This window comes from Triplophysa rosa, linkage group LG15 (genome assembly GCF_024868665.1).
Source record: "Triplophysa rosa linkage group LG15, Trosa_1v2, whole genome shotgun sequence".
In the NCBI taxonomy this organism is placed as follows: domain Eukaryota; kingdom Metazoa; phylum Chordata; class Actinopteri; order Cypriniformes; family Nemacheilidae; genus Triplophysa; species Triplophysa rosa.
This window is the reverse complement of record NC_079904.1, coordinates 8,984,180-9,006,559: the sequence shown is the minus strand read 5'-3', so window position 1 is coordinate 9,006,559 and position 22,380 is coordinate 8,984,180. Positions and strand designations below refer to the sequence as shown.

The 22,380-nt window shown below is 39.1% G+C and overlaps 1 protein-coding gene across 8 annotated transcripts in view; it reads left to right on the top strand.

Moving 5' to 3' along the window:
• The window catches only part of nhsl1b (NHS-like 1b), an 82,408-nt gene that overhangs the window by 41,995 nt on the left and 18,033 nt on the right, over positions 1-22,380 (top strand). Inside the window, exon 1 of one of the 8 annotated variants that reach the window (XM_057353546.1) lies at positions 2,488-2,590. The exons of 5 other annotated variants lie outside the window; for them this stretch is intronic. In XM_057353546.1, the coding sequence (XP_057209529.1) occupies positions 2,503-2,590 (88 nt within the window). In that variant the 5' untranslated portion in view covers positions 2,488-2,502. Of the gene's footprint in view, positions 1-2,487; positions 2,591-16,456; positions 21,251-22,380 lie in introns of those variants that run through there. 2 more of the 8 variants (XM_057353547.1, XM_057353549.1) reach the window with 2 other exon arrangements.

The following is a 22,380-nucleotide window of genomic DNA, read 5'->3' as shown; positions in this document are numbered from 1 at the left end:
AAAGCAGTCTGCAGATTTGATTAGTTAGTGTGTTTCTATCTGAAACTTTCAAAAAGTCTGCAAGTGTGTGATGTCTAGTTTAAAAAAAATCTGTTCAGATTTGAAAAGTCTTGTAGTGTATTCTAGCCATTGGTGTTATTGCAATTGAGGTGTGGCTTTACCCGTTTAGCTACATTTCAGCTTTAATCTGCTTTTGAATATTAAGGGAGAATGTTTTTTCTTCTTGGCTTCTCTTGTCATCTGTGGTCTAAAACATGTCAGCATTTTTGCCTGACTAGGTCATTTAACTCTTCCATAGGAAATCAATGACCCTCATTGGTTTTGGCCTTATTGTGAGCTCACCATTTCCATGCTGACTAATTTACTTTTCATTAAACTGACACCACCTGATGTCACTACCCATTTGCTTCTTTGCTCATCATAATGATGGTGGTTTTGTTGTCATGCATGCTCTTGTAAATTATCTACATTACTACATATACCACATTCATCTTTTCATGCAAGTTTATTGTGATGAATTATCATGTATCTTAATGTAGCAATTGATCCCTGTAAAACCATGTATAATTTGGTAAATAATCCTACGTTAATCGGCTATACGTACAAGATTGTGTGTAGGGTGTTGTAATGGCTGGCTAATAAGTGTGCACGGGACAGATGCTAAGCTGCCGTTGGTTTGATAACAGCGCCACAGTGTTTTGGGGGATTAAGTGATCGTGATTTATCAGAGTCCGGTTCAAAAAAGAGCTAATCCTGAGCTTCTGTCCTGGAACTGCTGAGTCTCCAAAAACATCCCGACAGTCACAAACACAGCCACACCACGTTTGTGCACATGTGTGGCGCACCAACCTCTTTTATGTAATGTAGAACCAATGAACTGTATGTGCTTTTTTCAAGACAGAAATGGTTACTCGTTGTTGTTTTGATAGTAACTCATTAAACTGAGTAATTTAACTATATTGTTTTGATAGTAGCTAAAAACTTTTTCCAACACTACATCGCGGTTGTGTTGTTATTTTGGACGTACAGGGCAAACCGAGGCATATAAAAACATGCTTTATTGAAATGACACTCTGTGCTGTTGCCCAGTGAGGATCTGTTTTAAAAGTTTTACTTTAGTTTTGCTTAGGTGTACGAATCATTAAAGTGTGCATGTCCATACTTGTCACTGAATCTTTTCCCGCATTTCCCAATTTCTGAGAGAAACGGAAGAGACTGCTAAGATGACAGGAAAGGGGGCGTGTCTATGGTGGGTGAATGAGGCGGGGAGAGAGAAAGACACAGAAAGGAGTGTCAGGGAGTTTGCCTGTGTTCCTGCGTTGGATGTGGGCTCACTCGTGGGATTGACATCTCCAGGATTGTCTCTAATGGACACAGAGCCATGGCATGTCTAGAGGGTGAGGACATTTGTGTGTCTGTGAGCATGTTGCACTTTGGTGTGAAAGGGAGAGAGAGTTCAGGCTTGGAAAGTAAGTCTTTGTGGTTGGGGAAAATATTGGGATTTAGTTTTTTTTACACGCAACAAGAAAGAAAAAGGCAAAATACTTTTTGCAAACCGCTGAGATGTTGCAAAGATGAGTTTGCTGTGTGATATTATTTACTTCAGAATGCAGTCATTGTTTTTGTCACTGTTACTGTGTACAGTACTACAGACTAGCACAGATGGATGTTGTATTTATCTCGATGTGTGTACATGTTTCAGATTTGTTGCCAAGCTTCTTAGTGAGATAAATGCATTGACATCATGTTTGTGTGTGTACTATTCTTGCTTAAAGTGATAAATCACCCAAAAATGAAATTTCTGCCATCATTTACTCGCCCTCTTGTCGTTTCAAAACTTTATGACCTTCTTTCTTCCACAGAACACAAAAGAAGATATTTTGAAGAAAGTTGGTAACCGAACTGCACTGGCCCCCATTCACTTCTGTTGTATTGACACAAAACAAAAAAGTCAATGGGGGCCAGTTAACAACATTCTTCAAAATATCTTCTTTTGTGTTCTGCGTCATACAGGTTTGAAATCACAAGAAGGCAAGTAAATTATGAATTTTTATTTTTGTGTGAACTATCACTTTAAAGTCCCAGTGAAATAAAAAATGACAATTCTTATTTTTTTCATGAAATATTGCAGCATTTATAGTAAATAGCTTAAAAAATGTGGGTCATTTTCTTTTAATGTACCCTACCCTCATAATCTTCAGTTAAAATCTGAAAATGCACTTCCGCCCTGAAATGACTTTCCATCACAAATAAATAAGACGACTTGGCCGGAGCATCCGTTAACTCCTTCCCTTCAACTGTCAGTCTGCTGCCAGCTTCATTTCATAATCAATGCAACAGCTGTTTTTACACATCCAATCAATTCCTAGTGAAAAGCTCAACCCACGCCCACTCATTTTCTCCTTTGAAATTCCTTTTCACTCGGAAATGTGTCAGTATACGGTAGTAAAAATGATCGCAACTTCTGGTTCACGGGGACTTTAAAGCACATTTGCCACAGACATGTGGAGTTTTGCTAGCCTGTATTTAGGGACACAGATAGTCTTGTTTTCTAACTTTTTGCTCAGCTTATGGTCTTGTGAACTCTATGGTAAGACAGTGACTTTTGTAGATGTTTTTCTGGTGAAGATAAGGCTAAAAAAACTGTGTAAACTGTCAATAGAATTGGGTTTGTTCATAAGACAGTGTTTGGCTACACTGTCATTTAACCATTTTTCAGCTTTTTCAGGATTTACTGGCCACAACATTTAAAATAAGACTCTGAAATCTTAAACATGACTTCTAAACTCACCCACTTAGTTGTTGACCTAATTCCGCAGACTTTTAAAAATGAGACAGACAGTACATGATTTAAACATACAGCTAATACATCATTGGGGAAAGACTCAGGGTTGTTTGTTTAATGTGACCCAAGATGCAGCCACAGTGCCAATAAACTGGAGTTCATGAGAGTTTGGAAAGTTGCTTTAACAAGACTGATGATTTAAAAAAAATGTTTGGCTTTGTGGTTTACGGAACAATGCAGGAACAGCCCAGATATCATTGAAATTAGTTGCATGTCAAAGCTTGACATTTGAGGTGGTTTGTTTTGAAGTATGATGTTTGTTTGTGTCTTGCTTGTGCAATAACCGGGTTTCACACTGTATGAATGTGGAACTAAAACCCTACAGCTATGTATGGTAGACGTTCGTACCCCTTAGGATCAGTGTTATCCTATATATAAACTTGTGCTTATGGTATGTCTAGCTCTTATAGCAGCCATGTGAAGTAAAACGTTTATAGACCTGTTTTACACAAGATCAGATGGATGGCTTTCACACACGTGTTGTAGTTGTTTTGAAGTAATTATAATTCAGAAGAATATATTGTGAATTTGAGACATCACCATCTGTTTATCGACCAATAGAAGACAGGGTTCAGGACATTTTTAGTCATACTATTGGTGCTAGACACTTGTATTCTAATCGGGTCTCCATGTCTGAGCAATTCAATGCATTTCATTTTTAACAAGCTTGTTAACCTTCTTGTTAACCTTGACACTTTTTTAGTTATGATCCTCCCATGACCTACTGTCATACTACAGTCACCTGTGTCGGTGTAATATGAAAGGCCATTACTCTCAGATTGGCATCTCACTCTGACCCCTTTGAGGGGTTCTCACGCATAGCTGGTACATTCCTTACTGGTCGGCTTACAAGCACGCATGCTTATCGTAAATCATATGAGCATTTTGTTGCAAGACTTCTGTGGAAAGGAAATAGAAGTGTGTAAAGAATTCTTTCAGTTTGTGTGAATGGTTTATCAAATCATGGGGGCAGAATTCTGTAGATTTTTTTTCTTGCATGGTGGACCTTGTTTTTCTTGCTTAGTTATAGCAGAAAAGAACTTTGACATCAGCATTGTACATTTTTAGTAAGGCTGTCAATTTTAGCGCGTTAATTTTTTCAGATTAACACAGCATCCTTTTGTTTTGTCATTATATAATCACGCTCTTATTCATGTAAAGGCCTTTAAACCACTCGAGCACGATTTGAAACAGTTGCTTTGACGCGTTCAGTATAGATAGACAGCTTCTAGCTTTGGGATGCGGCAAAACGCAATGCAACAGCGGTCCAGTCTGGTCCATACAGTCACGGGCTAAAGGCTGCTTCAGTAAATCTTTTCAGAATCTGTCAGACAACGCACCAGTCTTAAATTCTCTTTCGTGCTTGAATGAACAAAAACACTCAAGATTATGCGAGAAAACCCCTTTTGTCTAGCATTTTCGTAAGCACAGACTTCAACGTGTTAAATAAAATATTTAAAGGGGTGGTTTAACACAGTTTCATGCATTCTGACTTCTTTACCATGTTAAACGTGCTGGCTTCTCATGCTTGACATGATCAACTCAAAAACGAGTTGGCCGTATGATGTAGTATTTCTGTGCTCGATACACTCCCCCAGCGTTCGTATAGGTTTCAGAAAGTATATTTAGAACATGAAATTCCGTTACATAACAACTTTTCTTAGTCTTATTGGACAATTCTCTCAGAAAAGTACGCCCACGCATCAACCAGCGATAGCGAGAGAAAGAGCATGCCCACGCATCAATCAGCTAGAGCGGGAGAAAAAGCACCCGCACACATCGTCAACCAGCTAGAGCGAGAGAAAGAGCATGCCCTTCAATGTCATGCATTCGCTGTCACGAAATACGGAGTGGAAGAACCCAGATGCAGGCAGGCGGTGAAGGGGTTAACACGAGACTTTAATATTAAACAAAAACACACAAAACAAAAACCCACGAGGGGTACAAATCAGGAACTAAACTAAGAAACAAACAGAAAACAAAGACTTCCCACGAGGGGGCATGAAAACAAGAACAGCCAATAAACTAACTAAAACAATGACCAAACGTCTTACCAAAAATAACATGAAAGGGAACACAGGCAGGGCAAGAACCAGGAACACAAAGACTTCAACAAGAACGACCACGGGTTCAAGAACATGCATCTACACATGAACCGCACATAAACATACGTACACGCAATACAAGAGCACAGGACAAAGAAACAAGAGGGTATATATAGGGAAGACAAACGAGGGATAATTACACGGGGCAGGTGTGGGACATTAAACACTCAGGGAAAGATCACAAGGAAACGAGAGGAGCGGGGCCAATGACGAGACACGAGAAAACACATGAGAGGAATAACAAACAACTCATGGTTTTCTCACATACAACCTAAGGACTCTGCCCCGATCCCACCACACGACTAGAATTTCATAAACAAGACGCTGGGACCGTGACATTCGCAAAGTTCAGCTGTTTGTTTGTTCACTGCATTTCGGTGAGGAATGTTATATAAACGGTGGATATATTTGGGCCAATAATGAGATCACAATTATTCAACATAATTTCTTACTGATCTTTTTTAAACAATCTAAAAAATAAATAAATAACTTGTATTTTAACTGTAATTCAGCTGAAAAACTTTAATAATTTTTAGAATATATTTTATTTTTATTACATAATTAGCATTATATATTCATTGTAAAAATGGTTAATATGAATTTGATATGCAATGTGTTTTTACAGTTGGAAAAGAATATAAATTTTATAAGGTAAAAAATGCCTATTAATTCCATGTGGGACTGTGATGCAGTTTATTTGCTAATCCATGGCTAGAGGGCGCTATTTTACTGCCCTTGCTTGCTGAGCCGTGGTTTCCAGGGCTACACAAATTTCCACCTCAGCAGGTTTGCAACACCCAAAACAATTCACTTTAATCAGATTGTATTCAGATTAACACATGTGATTAGACACTCATAAAGAAATACTCAGTAGATCTTACTGATCACAGTACAGGAAGTATGATTAACAGTCACAAGGGCACAGAAAAATACATTGTCGATTACACAATTGTTGCTGATTATTTGTTGTACTATTCAGAAAAGCTAAATGTGGCGAAGCTAGCTGTGTATTTAATGTGAAGATGGTAGAATTTGACGTGTTAGATTCGTTTTTTGCATAGGTGATATCTGTCTTGAATATATATAATATATATAGGTGATATCAGGCTTAATTACCTGTGAGCATCTGTGTGACTGTCTGATAATCTGGGTTAAGAGATTAACTCAGAGCGAAGCAGGGGAAGGCAAACACTCTGGTCAAACAGTGGCAGGACAAAGAGGATGATAGTCAGCCTTCCTTTGTATCCTGAATCCTGATCAGCAGTAAACTCATACAAGATCTTTGGTTTCTTGCGGGATCTTAATTTGCATGTTTGTTTCTCTGGATATCATTCTAAACATGACAGTGAAGATCTTTCTGTTAACATCTTGGGGGATGTTTTCTGTGATGTGATGCCATTTTTATATTCATTATCTTTCCTCCAACGGCATTGATTGAAACCTCTAAAACTTTCTAAATGATGGGTTTCTGATCTTTATGAAATCTCAAATTAGCATAGTGTGGTTTGTCAGATCTTTTGCTTGTTTTGAAGATGCCATTCTGTGTGTAATTTGAAACTCGGTGGATCTCAGCCTTTGTTGGCGAAAATCAATTCAAGCGGGACCAGAAGAAAGGAGTGTGGAGAGGAGCCGAGGGGTTTGTCTTCTGAAGATCCAAGGCTTTGACAGGGTCCCTTGCGTGCTGCAAAGAGCAAGCCCCGCCCACTGCTACCCTTCCCCCAGAGTTGATGTGGGGACGGCAGGGGTCAGACCTGAAGTTGCTTGATTAAGGGGTGGGCAAACTGCGAGTGAGGGAGGGGTTCAAATTTAGGTCCGCCCCGCAGGACAGCTCTGGGCCTGAGGATCCTCAGCATGCTAACATATGCTCAGCACCTCTCAACGGTTCCTGTACTGGGCTGCTGGTACAAGGCCTGCTACAAAGAGCGGGATGCCAACCATTCCAACTGCAAGATGGGCAACACACCACCTTTACAGCTCCAATCTACGGTCGTTGATCCAAACCCTGGCACCAGGACGGAGTGCAGCATCAGGCGTAGACTTTTGGCCTCTAAGGTCCATCAGAGACCAGAATCACTGTGGACCCCTAAACCCATGTTAAGAGCTGAGGGTAAAGGAACACAAGGAGATACGCTCACACGCTCTCAATCCTGTTGCAAAAGGAACTCAATATCCTGCGTTCCCTGTAAGTGTACAGCTTGTGAATATAGTAACTGTTTGTTTGATGGTGTTTAGTGGATTTGTGCTGTGGAATGGCTGTAGTCTAGCGTCCTATTGAGGGAAAAGTCAAATGAAAAATTATACGCGGGGTGATGTTTATAAAATGCGTTTGTATGTCTCAAATGATTTTTGAAATACATATTGAGTCTACAACTGACATTGATAGGCAGGACTTTGAAATTTGAAAACTGTCTATAATTGACAATGTGATTGAAGTAGGACTGTCAAACGATTAGTCGCGATTAATCACATCCAGAATAAAAGTTTGTGTTTACATAATATATGTCTGTATGCTGTGCATATTAATTTTGTATTTATAAACACATACACAATATATGTATACATATTTAGGAAATATTTTATGTATTTATATATATTTATCATTAATTTTAATTATATATAATTGTTTATGCATTTTTATGCATTTTTAAAATATATGCATGTTTGTGTATGTTTTTATAAATACAAAATTTATAAGCAGCACAGTACACACTGACGTATATTATGTAAACACTAAACTTTTATTCAGGATGCGATTAATCACGATTAATCGTTTGACAGCCCTAGATTAAAGACATTTATAATTAATAAGTATCATATTAAACAATTCTTTACACCCAAACTAATAGTTAATTTAGTTATATTCTAGTAGTTCAACTGTTGACTGGCAACTTGGTGCATTAAAATGTGGGGTAATAAATTTGTTTGAATAAGAATTTTATAACGGCTTTAACCACTGCTTATACAGTCAAAATTTAGTATCAAAGCTGTCTATGTTATTAGCATAATAAATCATTAAAGTAACCTTTTAGTTGTGACAGAACACACCACGATGCTGTCATTGTCTTTGGTGTGACTGCTTTTGTATAAGCATGTTTGAACCAATCCGCTCACAGATTGTGTGGTTCAGACTTTGTGACCTTTGACCTTTCAGGACGTAACACAACCTCTTCGGTTGACCCCTCGGGGCCCCTTGCCTTCCTGCCTTCAATAAGGTTAGCTTCATTCACTTAATATGACGCAGAAAGCCATTTATTGATCTTTCTTAGAGACGTTTGGCCATTCACGATGAAGTACTGATGTGTTCGATCTATGGCGGTTATTGGGGTTTGTTATAAAGCGTGCACCAAAAATGTGAAAATATGATGGATGATCATAGATATGTCAGGGTACAGTATGTGATCTGAAGGGTTTTTGATGTAATGATATAGAAAAAGACAACCTCTTTGTAGCCCAGTTTGAAAAGCAGTCTTTAATCAGTTACAGCATTTAATTGTCCGGATAGACCCTTTAAGCTCATGTTAGCATGTATTGATTGTCTATACACGTCATATCAGATGCTCAGATAACAGTAGAATGATAAGAAGCAGAGGAGATGTGACCCAGCTGCCAGTGGGAACTGAGGACAATAGGAAACAGCTGACTGATCTTTCCTGATTCTGATGGAGCTGACCCAGATATAGCATCTCATCACCTCACACATATTTATTAGGAAATGGAAAAAACACTGCACATTAATACTTTGCATTGGTTAGATATTCTCAAAACCCAGTGACAAACATAAAGGGTGACGAATAAGAAGGATTTATGACAAAAAATAAAAATCATGAAATATGGCGATACAAGGATGAAGGCTTAAACTGGATTTTAGTGCTTTTGGTTTTACATTATAAGCAATGAGATTTGTTTTTTAAAGAATAGTAAAATCACTAACACTTATCTTATTGTGATGTTTTATTTAGTATATGTGGTAAATCATGTTTTTTCTGCTTCTTGACAGTGCGGTCGGTGTTTGTACGTTTAGGTTACATGTGATCTGGGCTGTTCTGGTGTCAAAGTAGAGCCGACTGTTTCTCCCTCCTCACACTAGTCTGAGCTGATGTTTTGTGACAGCTCAAGATGCTCCATATATCAGCTCTGCTTGTCTTCGACATAGTATACTCTTGCCTTTGTGAATTAACACTTTTAGTACTGACTCTAAAACACACACACTTTCCCCTCTCTTCTCTCTTGCTTTTCTATTCGTGTTGATTTACTCTTCTTTTCATTGTGTATTGTTCTGTGACACTGGTCATGAAGTAGTGTTACAGTATTAACAGTGAGCAGGTGTTGCACAGATCTCTGTTAAGCTGAGCTCAAGCGTCCTGGTCGGTGGTTGGTCAGGGTGATAATATTCCTCAATGACTCGAGGGAGTGACAGAAACCAGCAGGAACAGACACTGAATAGTGAGACGTGTTTAACCAAATTCATTTCTCCAGGGGGTTGGAAATTGGAACCAAGATTGTTTACAGAGGCAAAGACAAAATTGTGCAAAATGGTTAGTTCTACATGGTGATTCTAGGCCATTTTACATTTTATTTGATTTACTAATGAAAAGTCTGTCATCATTTACTCACCCTCTTGTCATTTCAAACCTGTATGACTTTATTTCTTCCGCAGAACACAAAAAAAGATATTTTGAAAAAAGTTGTTAACTGGCCCCCATTCACTTGCGTTGGTTTTGTGTCCATACAGTGGAAGTGAATGGGGGCCAGTGATGTTCGGTTACCAACTCTCTTTAAAATATCTTCTTTTGTGTTTTGCGGAAGACAGAAAGTCAAAGTGAGTAAATGATGACAGAATTTTCATTTTTGGGTGAACTAACACTTTAAATACAGTTACTGTTATAAAATAACATCCATAGTACTCTAGTGACCATTTCATTGCAGATACAATATAGACTTCACTGGTGTCCACTATTCGGATAACTCCATCAGACCCCTGCCTAAGGAGGCCAAAGTTAATTTTGGTCTTTACTATTGTTTGTGGCGGTCCTTGTATCCTTAATCTCAGTGAGGGATTGTGGGTAGCCTTAGCCCCTTGCTGTGAATATTGAATACAAAAAGCTTCATCTATACCCTGCCTAACTAACTCTTACAGTTCCAGCCAGCAGAATGACAAAAGCACTTTGTTAATAGTTGAAACCCCTCAGGCGTGCACACACATCCCCTGCTGATGGCAGAAGCAGGACAAAAGAAATCTCACTGCTTATGTTACCGTTCTTTAAAGACAGGTGGATTCTGTTACTGCCTTCTGCTTTCCATCTTTCTCTCACATTCCCTTTCTTTAACATTTCCCTCTTTCTCCTTTTCTCCCACCCCCACCTCATTAATAATGGGGGGAAGAGCTGCGCAACTGTAAAGAACCGTCACTCAGTGTGGTCACTGTCTTGTGGGAATGACTAAGACCTGTCGGTCATTGTGGAAGACCGTTCCTTTTGTTTTTAGGTGATAGAGGTAGTAACTTGGAGGAGTATTCAATTGTAGTGTAGCCATATAACTTGTCTGCACCACTTGTGTTGTGGACATGAATGGTGCATTGGATGCTTATACCGGGTGACTTGAGAGAGGTGTGCCATTACTTATCTAACTTACTGGACTTACCCAACCACATAAAAACACATAAAGAACTAAAGGTTTAAGTATAGGGTGGTTGTCAGAGCTGTAGCCCAGTGGTTAGCATGCCAGACACGTATATCTGAGCTGTTGGCTCACGGGGACCCGGGTTTGAGTCTGACCCAGGTCATATCATAATCCCACACTCTAACTCTCACCCTCATGCTCCTGTCTGCCTCAACTGTCCTATATACACTATATAAAGAAAAAAGATCGGTTGATTTAAAAAACGTTGGTAACCAAACAACATTGGCCCTCGTTGACTTCCATTGTATGGATACAAAACCATTGAGGCATTTCTTAAAATATCTTCTTTGGTGCTCCACAGAAGATAGTCATATTCTGGTTATGAATGATGTGAGGGTGAATAAATGACAGAATTTTTGGTGTGAACTCCCTTTAATACATACTTTAATACGTTTTACTTTGTAAAAATAACATTAACAATACTAAAGCAACTCTTTAACAACCTTGACATGCACCACTTATTTTCTTCTGAAAATGTAAAGATATAGTTAGTAGTCCATTCTCTATTACACATTAGATAACTTGACATTTGTGGTTTCATTCTCAAGCTAAAGGTTTCCAGTGGTCCATCCATCACAGTCTACTTTCCCTAGAAACACACATCTGCTCTAATGAACTTTGGAGAGCGTCTTCATGTGTCTCTTTGTATTGTGTGTTGGTTGAGTGTGACAGGATGTCACTACATGTAAACGCTATGGCCGTTCGTGTTACGTGCGTGTGATTTTAAAACGGCTAATTCTGTCACACCAGACCATTTCCATCACTTTGAGACTGCCTCTAATTGGGTCTCTCTGGCTTGTTTGGTTTAGTTTGGGCTCTAATTGTGCCCCATGTTCCATCATGGCCCCTGTAATTAAGTTTTGGTTGTCAGATTAACCTCTTTAGGGGATTTAGAGGTAAGACTATTTTTATTTAGAGCTGTGGGAATAGGTGACAGAAATAGATTGGAGTTATTATAAATAAAAAGTAGCTTTTTGTTCACAGATACCAGCATACTTGCTTTTGCCCATCTGTTTTTCTAATATTAGTTGCTGATCCTATTGAGCTGCTGACATTTTTCAAAATAACTTTTTTGTGTTCTGCGAAAGATAGTTTAACCAAATTCATGTCTCCAGGGGGTTGGAAATTGGAACCAAGATTGTTTACAGAGGCAAAGACAAAATTGTGCAAAATGGTTAGTTCTACATGGTGATTCTAGGCCATTTTGCATTTTATTTTATTTTCTAAGGAAACTACTTAAAGTGATAGTTCACCCAAAAATAGTCATGCATTTTCAGAATGACATGATCGTGAAAGATTTCTTTAAGCAGAGGATTCAGAGTAGGAAATCTGACAGGCGTAACATGTATTGATCACATAGACTGTCTAAAGCAATTGTGCTAAATGACATTAGAGGAAAGGTCAGAAGGGGTTAAAATGCCCAGACAAGCTTCTCTCCCCATGAGTTTTGGATGAAAGGTAAGCCATCATGGCCATAGAAAAACCTTCTCTGCACAATCAACTTATCAGCTTCACAACGAATCCTATTGAAATCTCAAGGTTTTTTTAGCCTTGGCTTTACAATGAATGCATCCATCCATGTTCCCATTCCGCGCCTTTTGCTTTCTTTTTTGATCAAGGTTAGTTTGTCACAACAAACAGTATTCCGTTTGTATATCAATGCATGCTGAAATGAGTAACACACACACCTCAATAACAAGATTGGGAAGGATCAGGTGTTTGTGATCTGGATGTGAACAGGTGAATTAACAGCCGCTGATTTGGCTTTAGCTCAGTCTTTAAGTCCCATTAGCTGATAAAGGTCTTCCAAATGACCAACATTCTGTTCTTCTGTCCACACAAAAGTCCGTACAGACATCATGTATGGTTAGTGGGTCATTTACATGTAATGTACTGCAATTGTCATTTTTATTAAAACAAAACTTGCAATATTTCAAAGAAACTTGCAATTAAGGCAATTATGTGTGTTTAAACCAACTGCAACCACTAGATGGCGCCACTCATACAATGTTTAACAGGAAGAAAATAAGATGCATTTGTCGCATCACACAAAATGAAAAAAAAAGATATGTGCACTTTTACTTTGATCAACTCTTAACAACAGTCAATTTTAATAATCAGGATATTTTGTACTAATTTAAACAGTTAGAGGACATTTTTGTACCAATATAATAACCAATATGTTTCTTTTTATATGTAATACACAGTACAAAATCATATGAAGGCGTGGTGTTTGGCCATAATGTGTGTGTATTTCCAACTGCATTGTCAAAACCAGCATTTTACTTGATTTGTCTTTTATCGTAAAAGTGAAATATGCTGCTCCTGTCAAGGTTAGTCCGCTGGGGGTCTTAAAAATTCAATATTTGATCAGTGAATTACCCAGACTCCTCTGGGAGTCCTCAGAAACAGAGGCACGTTATTAAAGCGTTTTAGCATCTATATGAAATGAACTCTGGTTTTTTGTTGCTTGAGCTTCGTCATATTAATAGGACACAGGGATACAGGATTGCTAGGAGGGGGATATTTGAGTGCTTTTTAAAAGAACCCCCCCGGACCCCGCTTCCATCTTCACCTGCATAATTCGGAGGGGTTCACTGGATAGGTTTATGGTGTATCCAAGCCTCTGCGCACACACACCTGCTCCAGAAAGCCCTTGTACACAACCTCTCACCTTTGAGCATGCACTTGTCGAGTCTCTTGGCACTTAAAGAAATGAATCTCTCTAAATCCTGTTGTCTTCAAAGATGCCTATTTGAAGATTTTATTCAGCATGAATTTTGTGGCTAAATGGTGGTCTCGTGAGTGTTGTTGGGTCACTCTGGATAATGAGGGGTTATTAAGGATTGCTCTGTGTATTAATATGAGATGTGAAGATCTGCAGCATTGACATGGCAGTGGACATGCTATCTTGCCTATTAAAAGCTTGTTCATTTGCATTTTATTGGGCATGTCCCTGCACTCATGCTTCCCTTGTCTCCAAAGTATTATCTTCTTGTTTCCTTCTATATAAATATATCTCTAGTAGGTATAGATTCATATCTATCTGTGTATTGTAATGGCCCATATACAGTATGCTCAGAGTCCCTTGTCTCGTGTTATTGACACGGGTAATAGATTGGAGTCCACTTGGTACTTCTTGGCATCATCACATCCTGTCTCCATGGCAACCACGACTCCATCTCCTCCCAAAGGACGGAGTAGCCTCTAAGGTCTGCTGTGTTAAGCGATGTTGTAAATCTCACATGATAGTGGTTGCCTGGGTGGTTTTGGCTGTTATATTAATGATTTATAAAGTTTCCGTACAGTGTCCTGTGAGAGGTCTGTTGTTCCAGCAAGATTTTATAACTTCTGTTTTATTGCAAGTTTGTTTATGCATTTGCCAGATGCATTTTGAGGAGTTGAGTTATATTTTTTAGTATCTGGTCTTTTTATTATCTGTTTTCCCTAGTTCCACTGTTTTCCATTGCCAGTTGCCTCAGTTGAACATTAGCATCAGATCTATTTAACCCCTGTGCCCAGAAGTCTTCCCCTATGAGGATCAATGGAAGCTCAATGGAAAATCCAGCTGGATGCTGACAGACTGGTTATCATCTTCTAATCAGGTCCAGACGTCCTGCTGCTCATAGATTCCAATTGACACTCTTAGATTTGGTGTCACCCTTTTAAGGTAGAAGAAAAGTGGGTTAAATTTTGTTTTGCACACAAACTTTTCATTTACTCCTCCTTTTGTTTGATGTGGGGTAGATTTTACAAGCCTGAAACGTAACATTTGATTTGATATTTCCATCTTTTTAAAAAACATGAAATTGCAGGTTACTTTATGTATTTACCTTTACATGATGTCAAATGACATCAAATGTCAAAATTTGAACTTATAAAGAAACAGAAACCATAGTCAATGGTAAGCTTATAAAAAATGATTTATAACCAGAAAATGAAGGTTTGCAGCTTTAACACAATGGACCATCTTACTATAGCTTTTAAAAGATATATCTGTCTTTGATTTTCATTTTAGTGTGTGTTCTGTCCTTAAATCTGAACAGGAGACACATCATGCCCACAGTGATGAATTCAATGATCTGCATTACAGTGTGATTATGTGATGAGACAAGCACACAGCCATATCAACATCATATTGACATAACGTCCACATGGCCTTTTGCAGTCAGCATGGGCACTTGCATTTAATACACAAAGAATTTCAGACAAAGACTTTTGCCAAATTACACAAGCAGTCAGATTTGTGCTGTCGCTCAAACACAAATTCAAGAAGACTCAAAGCTAGGTGTGTCCTTGTCTTATGTGTCCTGAGATGTGTGTGTTATACTGTATGTGTGTAGTATGCACTTGTTTCCATGCATTCTCTCTCGTCTGATTGGCTCTGTGCGCTGTGCATTGGGGAAATGAAGAGCTTTGTGTTCCCTGTCAGGTCACTGCAGTGGAACATGCTCAGCTGATGAGGTGTCTTGAGACCAGAGCTCAAACTGAAAGTTTTCTTCAGTATGTCTAATGGTTCCCCTCAGACGGCTGTATGTGGAGTCGACAGGAAGAGGCACCAACATAATATTTGTGTGTGTGTGTGTGGGGGGGAAGGGTAAACCCTACGATATGGGGACAAAATGTCCCCACAAAGATGGCAATATCCAAATTCCTTGTCCTTGTGGGGACATTTTTTGGTCCCCATGAGGAAACAAGCTTATAAATCATACAGAATTAACTTTTTTGAAAATCTAAAAGAGCAGACAGTTGTGTGTGATTGTTAGGGTTAGGGGGTGGGTTAGGGGTAGGGAATATGATATACAGTTTGTACAGTATAAAAACCATTGCGTCTATGGAATGTCCCCATAAAACATGGAAACCCAACATGTGTGTGCGTGCGTGCGATCCCCTTATAACTAAAAGAGGGACACAAATCACTTTAACACCCTAAAGCCATTAAATCTCCCCACAATTAAGAGACAAAACAGACAGAATTACAACTCTCACCATGTTTACGTGTGAGAGGAACGCAGCAACAGCTACCCGCCCAGTGCCCTGTATAAAAGACAACATGCTGCCCATTGCACGCCTGTTTGTGTTCAGAAAACGCACTGTCTTGGTCTTATTTATAGCCGGCCTGGGTGGTTATTCTCATTTAAATAAAGCAGAAACTGGAGCAAAACGTTCAGGGTCCATCACTGCTTATATATTTAATGTGTTTGTTACATTTGAAACGTTACATGAAACTGTGTTTTTAACAACAACAAAAAAACACTCTAGCAGCTTTTAAAATAATTTAGTAAGTAAAAGGGAAGTATGAACATTCATATAAAATGTATGTGGGTGGTTGATAAATAAATTGCACATATGTCTTAAATCTCTCTTAATATAAAATAATATATTAACAATTTGTTTTCTACATTTTTGCTGTCACACCATAGGACACACGATAGTGTTTTTTTGTCAACTACTATATATTACATACAATTTATATTAAAAACTTTTTCCTGTAACACAAAATAAATATTTTTCTATTATCTATTGAATAAAATCTATACAAGCAGATTTAAAATCACTGAGCACGACTTGCGGAACGCAGGGAGATTTAGGCTGGGGTGAGTGAATTAGTCATGCACTTTGCGCTCTTTAGGTTTTCACTGAGAATGGATGAGGGCTTTCCTGCAAGAGTTTCTCAAAACTAGACCCCTCAATATGAATTATTAATCTGAATCTTTTTTTTCTGATCTGTAATTCAAAAAGAAGCCGACTAGTTTACGGGCAGCATCTTTTTCTCTCTGTTCATGTTTGATCTTTTCCCTTTGAATTATGTTTTTTATGTATCTCTTTCATGGTCTGCTCTTGTCAAGGTGTGGCTTTTGCACTCCACTTAAAAGTCACTCGTTTTCCTTCATCTCTCTCTGGTTTTCCCTTAGAACTTCATTCATCTGGTGAGAGAGCACTGATAGAATCTCCCGACAACATGCTCTTCTCCTATGAGGTTGTACATTTATGTCAGTTGCCGCTCAAGCTGTTAGACTTTCTCATGGTGATACAATAGAGGGGAATGGCTTCGCTCGGAGGCCCGGACCTATTATTCAACACAATGCCTGACCCTTTCCACACACACTCACGCAGACACACTGCAGCCAGACATTGCTCGAGTCTCCTTTCAGGAGACAGCACAATACAACACAACTCCTGCATTTATGGACACAGGCCTTTTTAAAGCAACGGTCTTCATGGTGTAGTTTGTATGGATGTTTTCTGTCCCTCCTGGCAGCCCGTTCCTGTTGTAACAAGCCTTATCTGCAAATCAAACTAAATGCAAATAAGCCTGGGCTTGATTTCAAACGCTTTTAACCCTGGAGCCGTTTAGTGCCTTTCTTTTATACCCCGAGCTGGCTTTGTTTGTTTTTATGTAGATTTCTCTTGTTTTATGTGTGGCAGTAGACAGTTGATAAGTATTTTACAGCTACTGTATCTCATAGAGAGGGATTTGTTATGGGTAAACGCATTGTTTTGGGTTTAAAGTGTGTGAGCTCTCTCTCTCACCTTCACTCTGTTAGGGCTGTAATGGCTGTAAGTTGCACAGATCAATCGGGCAGTTTAATTGTAAAATGGGGTTAAGCCAAAGCAACTGACAAGACGTGACACTCGTGGATAAAATATGGTTTTGTCAGAACCTCCAAACATCTACAGTGACAGCTGCATTTGGGTTGAGGTTGTGTAGAGTTGACCTCCGTTCACTGAGTAAACATATTGTGAACAGGTTCAGCGCTGACTGGAGGTCTCTCGCTCCTGACTCTCTCTCTCCATGTGTCTCACTCCCTTTTTATTTCTAGGATAAAACGGACGAGTGCTTTTAAGGTCAGTCCAGCAGAGCCACGGGAAAAAAGAGAGGAAAGATCAATAAGGATTATATTAATGGGCATCAGAAGCTATGACAACAGAGTGAATTAGAAATGGGATGCATCGAAGTTTAGGAGAGGACAGAAGATCAGAGATGAGAATCCAAATAATATGCTTTCTGTTTGTAAAGAGTAATGGTCTTGTTCGCCTTCAAATATTACAACAGTTGACGTAAATCAGTGAAATGAAATGAAACCCATTCATTTTCAAGATAGGAAATGATTTTGAATAAAAAGAACAGTCTAATAAAATGGTCTGCACTCTAAAAAAAAGCTGTAAAAATAGGGCACAATATACTGTATTAATATGAAGGAATTTTCCGTGTTCACTTTTACAGTTGTTTTACCTGTATTTTACAGTTTGCACTGCATTCATTTGCATTTTAGCATTAATGGAAATGTCCGTAAAATAAAGGAAAATGTACTGGTAATTTTCTGCCAGTACTTTATCTGTTTTTTCACGGGATTTTTTTTTACAGTGCGCCCAATGGATACAGTAAGAATATTCTCATTTACCCTTGCCTGTATGTGTTCATTAAGTAAAAATATAAACCTGTTTCAGCAAATAAATGCAAATGCAAACATTTCACTTGACATTTCCTATCAACCGCATTTTTCCAGGTGCTTGTTGCATTTAAAACGTTTGCGGTACCCTATCAGAACCAGGGGTGCATCACACGTCCTGAAAAGTGAAGCTGCCGGCTCTTTGATCGGCCCATGGTGGCTGGCTGCAGTACAGGTCATAAACCCCGCCCTCACCATGTAAACAAACTATAAAATCCAATTACACTACAAATATTTTTTTTTTTTCCAAAGATGTTTTCTGTTATTTTAGTCCGTTTTTTTATCACGTTGATGTATGTCCAAGTGTTCGTTTTTTGAGTGAGCTTGGTTTTAGTAAGTTATAAGATGCGGGATGCGGTAACATGGTTTCTTCATTTACGATTGAGTCATCAGGGAATATGGGCAGGACCTTGTTACCGCGCTCCACTTCATGCTCACTACTGCGCAGACTCTGGTTCCACTGATGATTCCTTCTGCGCATGCCCAGGCTCCAACTGACGTTTTTGCGTAGCATGTCAGCGCCCATCGTCGGACGTTTTACGATCAATTCGTTACAATGGGAGGGAGCGGCGTCACGCTATCCATCTGTTATACATTCTATGATCAGAACCAAATTTCTTTGCTGTACCTGTTCAATTTAAAGTAAGAATCAACATTGACTATGCATATATGGTGAATGTAAGGCAGCTCAATTGGCTAACTCACTTTCAACACAAGCAGAATAATAGGGAAATAGTTTAGAAAAGCTTAAAGACACAGGCTTTGTATATGTGTGAAAGGAGCGGAAGTGAAAACAGCTTCACAATCTTCACGCATACACACACGGAACGAGGGTGAATGTGTGTATATCTGTCAGATAAAGACAGCCCAGACCAAGTGTGAAAGTGAAGAGAGAGCGACAGAGCAGAAGACGCATCATATTGCTCTTGCTCTGATTGGATGTTTGACAAAATCACATTTTCTGACACTAATGAAAACATACCTCATGCCTGAAGTACGACATTCAGATTACTTTAATTTCGTATTGTCGTTTACATAAACATTTCATTTTTACTGACATAGACAGACTGTACGCATGCATGAATACACACAGACACAGAGTGATCATGTTTGAAATGGTTGTAATCCTGCAGTGACAGACAGAGATGTTGAGCTGTCTGTGGAGTGAGAACTCAACAATAGCGTGTTAATTACTGCAGTCCACACCAGCATGAATAATCCTAATACTGTACGCGTGCCAGGCGGCATGGAGTGCATGCACACAGGAAAACACTCATCCTGTAATACACACACACACGTGCACAGAGAAAAGGAGTTAGATGTAGAGGAAGAGGGTGGCTGTGTGCTTTACTCAGAGAACAGCCCCCTTGTTTGAAATTGGCAGCAAGTACAAAAGTGTGACACACACACACTTCTTACAGACACACTTGTTACACAAAAACATGTTAACAACTAAATACAACAACCAAGTGAATAAAGACCAGGAAAAGCCGATGTGTGTGTTTTGCTTGCTGTGGGCTGGGGGGTATTGGGGTATTTGGGGGAGGGGTGTTACTGCATTACCTCCTCTAGTTCAGTAATTATTTGCAACTCCATTCAGGTCCAGATTCATTCACCCATCCACCCCCCTGCATTCAAATCCAACTGCATCCCCCCTCAAAATGAAAAGAAACCGGGTCATGGTGTGTGTGTGCACATGTAGACAATAGGCAGATCCGTGTGTGTGTGATCTATATTCCAATGTTCTAGATTCAGTGGCTGTGCGCTAGCTCGGCATGCCAGCTTATCAGTGGGAGACTCTCTCCTTCTGTCGTCCGGTCAAGACCAAGATGAATACACACATGTGTGAGTCCAAGTATAAACACGCCGAACCATATAGACACACAGGCTCGGTTACAACAGATGAAAGCAAAGCTTTAGGGCTCAAGGATTTTCAGTTCTCAGAAGTTTCTCAGAGGCCCCTTCAGTGATCAGCAGACTTTTTATCTCTTATAACTGATTAAGAGAATTAAAAAAGCACAAATGAGTTTAACTTGTTTATAGGGCCATAAGCACCATAGATATAAAGGATGACATGTCTCCATGATCAATAGTAGCAGATTCCAATAGTTCAGTTTTACATTTTACATTTACATTTTTTCCAAATTTTACATTATGTGTGCCCCTAATGTTAAAGGAACCGTTCACCCCAAAAATGAGAATTCTGTCATCATTTACTCACCCATATGTATAAATGTCTTTGTTGTGAACTTGTGATGAACACAGAGAAAGATATTTGGAGGAATGGTTGTAACCAAACAGTTATTGGCCACCGTTGATTACTATAGTAGGAAAAAATGCTTTATAAATTTCTTTGTTCTGTTGAACACAAAAGAAGATATTTTCGAGAATGTAGGAAAGCAGTTCTGGGGCACTTTTGACCATACCATTGTCATTTTTCCTACTATGATAGAATTTTTGGGTGAACTATCCCTTTAATAATAATATGCAATATGGAAAGCATAGCTGTGATAATTTGGTCTTGAGGAACTTTTTGAGATATCTTCTGAATCTCAGTGGGAGCCATGATATTCCTATGACTTTTTTTCTCAGGAGAATAGCAAGAGACCTGAACAAGTATCCATTAGCTCTCCATTGATCTCATTGCCAACTTTGAAAAACAACTGAGCTGATCTTGATTTCTTTTCTATAAGCTTTCAGGTGTATTTTAGTAGAGGTGGGGCAGACTCGGATGAGCAAAACATAAAGCCAAGTAAATGAGAGAGAGAACGAGGGTAGGAAAAGCTCCTTGGTAACCAAAGCTGAGATGAACAGAGGGGCATCTACGCCACCCCTCCCTCTGAGCCCCAGGGAGTAAGTGTGTGTGCGTGTGCGTGTGTGTGTGTGTGTGTGTGTGCGTGTGTGTGAGGAAGGTGGGGGTGTTTCCCAGGGTTGGGCCGAGGGTGTGTGTGTGTGTAGGAGGGGCTCGTTGTGGACGATAAGCGTTGATCAAGTAGGGAGAGGCACATACTGACTCGTTTGCGAGTGGACACAGGATTGTCTACAAACTGGGCTCCTGTACACTGGGAGGCCGAAAGGATTTTACTGGGTCCACCTGACACACACTGGAATAATGGTGTTCATTGGGACCTCACTCAAGTCTGTTGTCAAATACTTTAAACGGAAAGGTAAGACTTTTGCTTTGTTTCTTCAAGTTCATTTGGGAATCATAATCGTTTGTGTTGAGTTGTTAACTTGTTTGAGGAGTTACAAGATTTGATTGATCGATAAATTTTGTTTATTTTGAGGAGGTTTTTGATTGGTGGATTTTTTAAATTTTTTTATTCATGTCTATGAGATGTTTCAAATCGACAGGCCAATCTTTTTTACTGTCAAGTGTTCTAGTCAGTGCTCACGCAAAGCTTTAAGCTGCTATCTTATCAGTGATATATGAGTCATTTCCTGTACGCTTAATAAACAAGCCTGTTAACAACCTGATGCTGCCCGGGACGGCCAGAGATTGACCCTGTCACATCCATCTGTGCTTATCTGCCTTTTTATATTCGCTCTGATTTCAATTATTAACCTGAATCCACAGTATTTGTCAGAGACAGATTTTATAATGATCGTGTGCACATTTAAACGTAAACCTTGCTGATTCTTGAGAGATGTGGTGCATTGTAGTGTAATGTAAAGTTGTTTATTTCTCAGTATGCAGAACACATTTAACAATTTGTGTTTAATTGCAATAGATAATCATTGATTTGAGCTGAGATGCAGTGGATGAGTTTATCCAAATAGCAATGTTACACGTGGTATATAGTGTGTGTTGTGTGTGCGGGGACAAGCAGGGTCCAAAAGGATTATGGGAGTTTTGAATAGGCTAATTTGGAGTGCTGAGCTCAGGCTGATGTGAAGTTTGATATCATACACAATGCCATTTTTGTTCCTCACTTCCCAAAAGAAAGACCTTTCTCTACACAAACACAGGTTTAATGGGCTGAGACAAAGCTGTTCGTGTGTGTGTGTGTGTGTGTGTGTGTGTGTGTGTGTGTGCGTGTTGTCCATTCTATAATCATCTGATATTTATTGTGGACACTTCAAAGGCCAGTTACGCTTTATCTTTCTCTCTGAATACGAAGGTTGTTAAACCAGTTTGTGTATCTGGTTGTGTCATTTCGCAAATGGTCCTGCTGATAGAAAGAAGTGTTTGCAAGTGTGTGTTTTGGTGCTAGGAATGTGTGTGAATCCATCTGCACTTACAATTTAGGCTGTGATTTTGGGGGGAAACTTTAAATATGATAAAAAAAATCTATGC